This window comes from Populus alba, chromosome 13, assembly GCF_005239225.2.
Source record: "Populus alba chromosome 13, ASM523922v2, whole genome shotgun sequence".
NCBI classification, from domain to species: Eukaryota; Viridiplantae; Streptophyta; class Magnoliopsida; order Malpighiales; family Salicaceae; genus Populus; species Populus alba.
Genome location: NC_133296.1, coordinates 8,551,511 through 8,559,851, shown reverse-complemented (window position 1 = coordinate 8,559,851; position 8,341 = coordinate 8,551,511). Strand labels below are relative to the sequence as shown.

The window sequence follows — 8,341 nt, the reverse complement described above, 5'->3', positions numbered from 1 at the left end:
CTGCCATATAATTGATGTGAAATAGTTAATAACTAGTTAGGCACTACTACTATACCGTGAGCTCACCTTTTACGTTCATAAAAAATTACAGTAATAATAATATCAAGCTTCTTTGGTTAAAGTTTTTACAGTAATAATATATTTTTTGAAAAAAATTATTAACAATAATAATAATGATAATTATTATTTTATTTTTTTTCAATTTTCTTCTATTCTTAATATTAATACTTTTAATTACAATAATGATAATAATATTTATCATATTAATAATAATATCAAACTTGTCTCATCAATGTTTCTATAGTAATAATATTTTTTTTGAAAAACTTATTAACAATAATAATGATGATAATTATTATTATACTTTTTTTTTCAATTTTCTTCTATTCTTAATATTTATACTTTTAATTACAATAATGATAATAATATTTAGAATACAAATAAGAATATTTATCATATTAATAATAATGTCAAACTTGTCTAGCAAAAGTTTCTACAGTAATAATTCTTTTTAAACATTATTAACAATAATAACAATGATAATTGTTATTATAATTTTTTTTTTCTTCTTTGCAAGGTCTTTTGATCCTGTTGTGTAGTTCTCTAAACACAAAGGCTATGAGAACAAATCTCGGCGGCCAGGTCAGCACCTAGCGCGGGGGTATGTTGACCAGGTGCTTGGGGCTACAGACGTTGCCTTGCGGGTCTGCGCATCCTAGGCTCACAAGTCTGCAGACCCCAGGCTTGTCGGGCTATAGACCCGCTAGTCCTGGAGCTACAGCTAGGTGTGCGGATCTGCCCCCAACGCCCAAGGCTGGGTAGACCCCGTGCTAGGTGTCTGCATGCTAAGGCCTCGGCCAATCCTAGTGCCAGGTGGCTACAGCCTAGGGTGCGGGCAGGTTCTTATGCCTTACCCAATGCCTAAGCCTGGCAGCCCAAGCGCCAAGTATCCATAGCCCAAGGGGTGTGCCTCCAGCCAGGCGCTTGGGGCTTGCATGCTACAATCTCATCATGCCCCCACCAAACAGTGTAATCCACAATAAAAGCATTGATAGTCTAAAGTACCCGCGCTACAGTACAATCCACTGTGAAAAGCACTCACAGTGCACGGTAACTCCCACTATAGTAAAACACTAAACCTTTTTAGTTATAGTTAATTAGTTAGGTAGCCTACGCTAAGTCGTGGGATAAATTTTTTTCATAAAAAATATCAAAAAATTCTAAGATCTAATAGTGTTGAGATTGTCGATAAAGGAAGATCCAAGTGGGTCCGGCGTTGCGGCCACACCCAACTCTCTTAGATCTAACTGCAACACCAGGCCCAAGAGTAATATTTATAATAATAATAATAATAATAATATTTAACTTGTTTGACCCAAGTTCGTATAATTTTTAGTCTCTTCAAATAACATTTATGGTTTTTCTTCGATAGTAATAATATTTTTTTTTCAAATTTATTAATGATAATAATAATAATTTTAAATTTTACCCTTAAAATCAAATATATGGTTGTTTTTCAATATTAATAATATGTTTTTCAAATTTATTAATTATAATACAAATAATAATATTAATAATATTAATTGTAATAAAAATAATGATGATGATAATACAAATAATAATATTTTGAATATAAATAATTATAATTATAATAAAAATAATAATATTTATAATACAAATAATAATATTAAACTTACCTAGCCCAAGTTTAAATAGATATGGCTGCAACACCAGGTTCAAAAGCTTTAGGCCCCTCTTTAATATCAGACCCATGAGTCTTGGATTTAGCTGCATTGGTGGACCCATTAGTCTTGGGTCCGAACGATGAACCCAAAAACCTTGAGTCCTGACATCGGATCTAAATAAATTGGGTCCTAACACAGGATTAATTAGCCTTGGATCCTGATGCCTGACCCATTAGCCTTGGATTTGAATGCCAAACCCGTTAGCTTTAGGTCCTAATGTTGGTCTCATTAGCCTTGGATTCGGACACTAAATCCTAAAGTCTTGGGTCAAATGGGGTTGTAAGACCGCAAAAACTTGGATTTGTGCTACTGCCACACCCAAGAAACTTAGGTCAAGCACCCATTTTCAACCTCAAGTTTCTTGGGTTTGAAATGAGATGTCAAACCAAAATTAATAATAATAATAATAATAATTAATTTTACCCTTCAAAATCAAATCTATATTTTTTTTTGTAATTATAATAATATTAAACTTGTATAACCCAAGTTTAAGTGGGTCTGGCTGTAACAGCATGCTTAAGATCTTTAGGCCCTTCTTAAAGCCAGACCCAGACACACGGGTCTGCAACCCCTACAGGGGTCTGTAGACCCTAGGCATGGATCTCCAGACCCCAAGCGCAGGGTTGCAAGACCCAAGGGCCTTAGATTTGAGCTGCTGCCACACCCAAGCAACTTGAGTCGAGCGTCTCGTTCCAGCTTCAAGTTTCTTAAATCAGAAAGGAGATGTTAGACCCAAGTTAATAATAATAATAATAATAGCCAACAACAATAATAATAAATGAATTTACCCTTCAAATCAATCTATGATTTTTTTTATAGTAATAATATTTTTTTCAATATTAATAATATTTTTTTTCAAATTTATTAATTATTATATTAATTATAATAAAAATAATAATTTTTATAATACAAATAATAATTTTTTAAAATATTAATAATAATATTAAACTTATCTTACTCAAGTTTAAATGGGTCTATCTGCAACGACAAACCCAAGATCTTTGACCCCCTCTTAAAGATAGACTCAGGCATTCGGGTCTGCAACCCCTGCGAGGGTCTGCAGACCTAAGAGCCTTGGGTCTAGACACCCAACCCAAGAGCCTTGAATTCGGATGCTAGACCATAGAGCCTCGGGTCTGGCTATCATACCTAACCCAAGCGCTAGGGTTCTGGCTGTCTTGCCTGACCTGGACGCCTAGGATATGGCAATCATGCCATGCCCCAAAATCAAGTGTCCTGCAACCATGTCATTCCACATCGCCTAGGGCAGATGGTCTTGCCATGCCCCACTAGTAGCCTTACCATGCCCCAACAAAATCCGAACTAATCATTTTGTTTTCAATCATTTTTTCAATGTCAAATGCATCTCATGGAAAAGACAACCCCACCCCCACACTTCATGCCTAGCAAGTTTCTGTGGCAAGAACAACTCTATCATTATACTGTTTCAATCCATAGTAATATGTGTCTACGTAAACAGGAGGAGGGATACTAAGCTCTTTTAGTATATTGTATAATTAGATTTGTGGCTAGTGCTACAACAGGTAGGACCAAATTTTCTTCATTAACTTAAAACAAAAAATGTTTAATCATTATTAGTGTATTTTAAAGAATAAAAATCAATGACTCAGATTATAGATCTAATTAGGTATGATAAAAAAAAATGATAGTAAATGGATCAAATTAAAAAAAAAATGATCATAATGACTTAAAAAAAAAACATGCTTGCTAAAAGAAAAGAAAGAAACAAATCTCAATTCTTATACAACTCAACAATGAATGATAAAACTAAAAAAAAATAAAAAATGACCAAAAATACACGACACAAGTCAACTCGAGTTAACATATCAAATCTGTAACTCGAATTGTGAGACTGGAATAACCCTATAAAAAAAATAAAAAAAATTATGAAACTCAATTCCCAACAATTCAAATATAAAATGATGAAATAAAAAAAAATCAATTAACAAAAATGACACAAAAAACATCAAAAGACCTGTTAAGTCCACCAAACCCTACAAGCCAAATCATTCTAACGGGATAACATAATTGAAGGTAAAATATGAAAAATTATGAAGCTCAATTCTCAAATTAACTCAATGTTGAAGGACAAAAAATAAAAAAAATATTAAACTTTAAAAAATCCTAAAAAAAAACTCAAGTCAACTCGGGCTAGCTCATCAAGCCCGTGACTTAGGCTATGAGACCAAGATAATTCCATAAAAAATGGCAAAGAAAATCATGAAGCTTAATTTTTAACAAATCTAATATCAAATAATAAAATTTTAAAAAAAATCAATGTAAAAAGGATCTAAGAAATGACCAATGTCAGCTCAGGTTACTTGTGACTTGGGTTATGAGACTAAAATCACTCAATTCAAAAATTCATGAAGCTCAATTCCTTCCTAACTTAATATCGAACAATGAAATTGAGAAAAAAAAATTCAATTTTAAAAAGGATTCAAAACAAAAAAATAGCAATAAAAAAAATTAGTATTCAACTTAAAATAAAAACAAAATGAAAGAATATATTCAATTTTTTTGACAGATGAACACAAATCTTTAAGAGAGGATAGAGAAAAGAATGAGGGAAAGAAAAAAAAGTTTGTTAAAGCCTTGCCATCACACGGTCATCAACACATGTCGCGCCATCAACAAGAGCTTGCCATAACTCTTTCAATGCAACCATGAAAGCTAGAGTTCCCATAGGAGGAAGTCACATCATCCAGGAGAGCCCAAAAACTTCCTTCACGCAATCCAAGAGAGCGCAAAAACTTCCTTAATGCATTGACACGTGTATTAAACGCACCAGCCACTTCTCCACTACCTGTTCATTCCAGTCCCTGACTTTGTTTTTCAAATTTAATAACTCAATCCTTAATTGGTTTAGATCGGTAGAATTGAATTTAATTTTGTAAGACTGGGCATTAATTGTGTGTCAAAAATTTTGTTTATTTCAATCCCAAATAAACTTAATATGAAATGATCAAATTAAAAATTAAAAAATCAAGTGACCTAAAAGATTAAAAAAAAAAAGAGACTGAATATTGCCCTGCTTGTGCATCTTAGTCCCTGGTTCTTAAAAGAAAAGAATAGCTGAATATTTATCTATGGATCAGATCTGATCCGTAGCTTTAAATATTTTAAATTAATAAAATTATATATGATTTTATCAAATCTTACAAGAAAGAATGAATGGTTGTGAAAATCCACAATGATTACTCCTACAATCCTAGTTTATCATACCTATATAACTGCCTGTTCGGGGAATCGTAGGTTTTGGCTTTTTCTAAGCTTATGTGGCTTTTCATCCAAAGGCAAAATCCTGAAGTGTTTGGTAACAATTAAAAGTCAACATCACAACCCATTCCGCACATGGTTTTACGGCTAATTTTTAAAAGCTACAATATATTGATTTTGATCTTCAACTTTTAATACAACTGTTACTTATCTTTATTAATTATCTTAAATACCTTTATTAAAATTAAAATAAAAGAAGATTGGTTGAAGACATTCATACCTCTTTAAACTGTACCAGTCCCTGCTTCTATTTCATGCCACATCATTATTTAATTAATGTAATACAAACAATATCTTATAGGAAAATCCCAGACAAACATGTAGCAGTGTTACTATTTGTATGAAAAATCAGTCCTTTAAATTCAAACTACCCCTATTTTAGCATTTATTGAAATATAGGATTTGTTTTTAAATGAAACTAGATGGAGCAACGGAGTCCGAGAAGAGGATGAAATTAAAAACAGTAATGTAATAAAAGCGTATCGAGAGGAGGAGGCTAAATAACCCAATAAATATATAATAAAGAGAGACTAATTCAAAGGGTATAAATTATAATCCTTGACGGAAAGTGATGGCTAGGGGATCTCTATCAATTTAATTCAAAGTCCAGGTAAAAGCCGCCTAGCAGTGGCTCCTCCCTCTTTCCCTTTTTTCTATTTATATATGGCACAATGTTATCAGCATTATCCAAAAAACCCCCCGTTTCTCTCGCCGCCTCTTTAACATCGGCAGCAGCAGCAACTCCTATCTCAATCTGTCTTTCTCGAGAGAGAAGAGAGAAAAAGATGCCCGTTGCTTGAAGAAAACCTGCCTTCTTGTTTTAGATTGAATATAAAATAAAACAAGACACCCAAGTCTTTCCTTTCTTTTCCTCTGATTTGATTTTGTGTTTGTTCTTTTCTCTTGTAAACAAAAAGAGGAAGGAATGTGCATGATGATAGTGGATGTTGAGGAGAACGACGACGTTTTGGTACCGCCAACCAATTTCTCCATGGTAGAAGACGGCATTTTCAGATCTGGCCTCCCTCAGCCCTCCAATTTTGGTTTCCTTGAAACCCTAAATCTTCGATCAATCATGTATTATTATGACTTCCATTGTGTTGTTTTTTTTTTTTTTTTTTTTTAATATCATAGAAAATAATTAATTTATAATCGATACGGGATTTTGAGCAGATACTTGTGTCCAGAGGCTTATCCACAAGAGAATATGGACTTCGTTGATGCTCATGATATTAAGCTCTTCCAGTTTGGAATAGAAGGCAAAACGGTGAGTTTATGATGATGGTATTTGTTTCCAAGAAGAAACTTGATAAACTATCATGGTGATAATGAAATACTAACTTGCAGGAGTCGTCTTCTACGTCGATTCCCAGCCATACTATAACGGGGGCTCTTAAAGTGTTAATCGGTAATTACTTGAAATCTGTTTATTTCAATCTTCAACTATACAATTGTATACATCTGAATGCCTCATATCTGATCTGCTGTTTCCAGACGTGAGGAATCATCCAGTTCTGATTCATTGCAAACGTGGAAAGGTTAGTCCAATTCCATCCTACCTTTTTTTTTTAATTGAGATTGTTTAACAATGTAAATGTAGCCCCCCCATATTATCCAAATCTTTGTTCCCTTCCCTTGCTGCCACTAGTCTAGTCATATGCATTCTTCTGCTGCTTTTATTACTGTTATTATTATTCAATCAAATGGAGTTAAATATATTAGAGAACAATTTCAATCAATCACACCTTCTTTTTTCTTTTTGTTATTTTTGGGGTGCTGAAGGTTTTCATCTTCATATGAATTTCCCTTTGGTATTCGAATGATTTGATTTCTTTTTTCTTCATCTCATACGTGTCCGCCTCCCTCTTTTCCCCTTGCGAAGCTGCTTTCCATTGGCATACCCCATTTCACCTTCATGCTTGTTTGACTTGTGTTGCATGCTTGTTTGACTTGTGTTGCTTACATACTTGCAACATTTCTGGCTCCAATGGCTCTGAAAACTAAGTTAATTCTCCCGGAAGAAGTAGTAATCTTCTCTTTTTAAAAAAGTAAAAAAATAAAAAAATCCCAGTATGAACATTTAATTAGGTGAAATGAAGAGCCGTTATGAAGTTCAGATTGTGCTGTTTCATGTATTTATCATGTCCGTTTACCTTTCTCCAATTCTCAACAACAATAGTGCCATTTATTCTCTTTTTCATTTTTGAAGAAAATCCTTATTCTTTCCAAAATAAGAACTCAAAATGCTGTGAAAAAACAAGCTAATGATGGGTTCAGGTCAGATCCTGTAGCCTAGATGTCTTATAGCCTTTAAGACCGTATTTGACATGCTTGTCCTAGTTGTTACCTTCACCTGCGGTTGTTATTGTTAGAGATTCTCACCATCTATTCCCTTTGATGCAGCATCGGACAGGTTGTCTTGTGGGTTGCTTTAGAAAACTGCAAACTTGGTGCCTGTCTTCAGTTTTCGAGGAATACCAGCGTTTTGCTGGGGTGAAATGGAGGGCCACTGACTTGAGGTTTATTGAGACCTTCGAAGTAATGTGCCTGAGGCAGTGTCTATACAGCATCATATACCAGTATCAAGGATATGGTTCAAACAAGAGGAGGTTACTTTACCAGGAAGAGAGTATACAGAATCCAAAAATAAAGTCCATTTAAAAGAGCTCTGAGGATCCTTTTTTTTTTTTTTTTTTTTTTTTTGGTTCCTGATCACTCATTGTGGAGTTGCGTATGAGCTTTCTTAAAAAACATCAGTTGCATGCTTTAGGATGCCAGATTAACATCTATACAGATTTCTCTTGAAACATCTATTTGTACCATGTTTTCCTGCGCGCTTTTTTTATTCTTCCAATTTTTCATTATTTTCTTACACGCAACTGTGAAAGATAGAATCATTTGCGGGAGACAAGTTCCAATGTACCATGCTAATGAACAGATTGTACTAGGATCTTTATAATATTAAAGAATAAGTTTAAAGTTATCTGACTGTTTTCCTTATGGTTTATATATAAAGGCGTGGTCATTTGACGCTGAAGTTTCTGCATCAGTAGATGCTACAAATGTCTTAAATTCAAATTTAAATGAAATTTGTTACAAACATATTTTGAAAACGGTGCTTTTTAAAAAATTTATTGGTAGAGATACTTGTTTGATTCTATGTAGTTTGAAGAATCCGAAATGAAGATATCATTGATGCAAACCTCGTAATCACGTGGTCACGCAACTCATAATCAAGATTAAGATCTGATCCCGGAAAGCCGAAAAAAGTCTGATAAGAGTGTGACATAATGAAA

General features: G+C 33.6%; 1 protein-coding gene across 1 annotated transcript; it reads left to right on the top strand.

Moving 5' to 3' along the window:
- The first annotated feature begins 5,654 nt into the window (after positions 1-5,654).
- Positions 5,655-8,035, top strand: LOC118040617 (inositol diphosphatase DSP3). Its single transcript, XM_035047590.2, has 5 exons — positions 5,655-6,122; positions 6,219-6,312; positions 6,393-6,453; positions 6,540-6,583; positions 7,449-8,035. Exons 1-5 carry the CDS (start codon positions 5,971-5,973, stop codon positions 7,704-7,706), a joined length of 609 nt encoding a protein of 202 aa, XP_034903481.1. The 5' UTR covers positions 5,655-5,970; the 3' UTR covers positions 7,707-8,035.
- Positions 8,036-8,341: the final 306 nt, after the last annotated feature.

Excerpts from the sequence above, each read along its gene's own strand:
- LOC118040617 (XM_035047590.2), top strand. The coding sequence starts at position 5,971 with ATGTGCATGATGATAGTGGATGTTGAGGAGAACGACGACGTTTTGGTA. Across the intron at positions 6,313-6,392 it reads TTGGAATAGAAGGCAAAACG|GAGTCGTCTTCTACGTCGAT; the intron begins GTGAGTTTATGA and ends ACTAACTTGCAG. Across the intron at positions 6,584-7,448 it reads TTCATTGCAAACGTGGAAAG|CATCGGACAGGTTGTCTTGT; the intron begins GTTAGTCCAATT and ends CCTTTGATGCAG.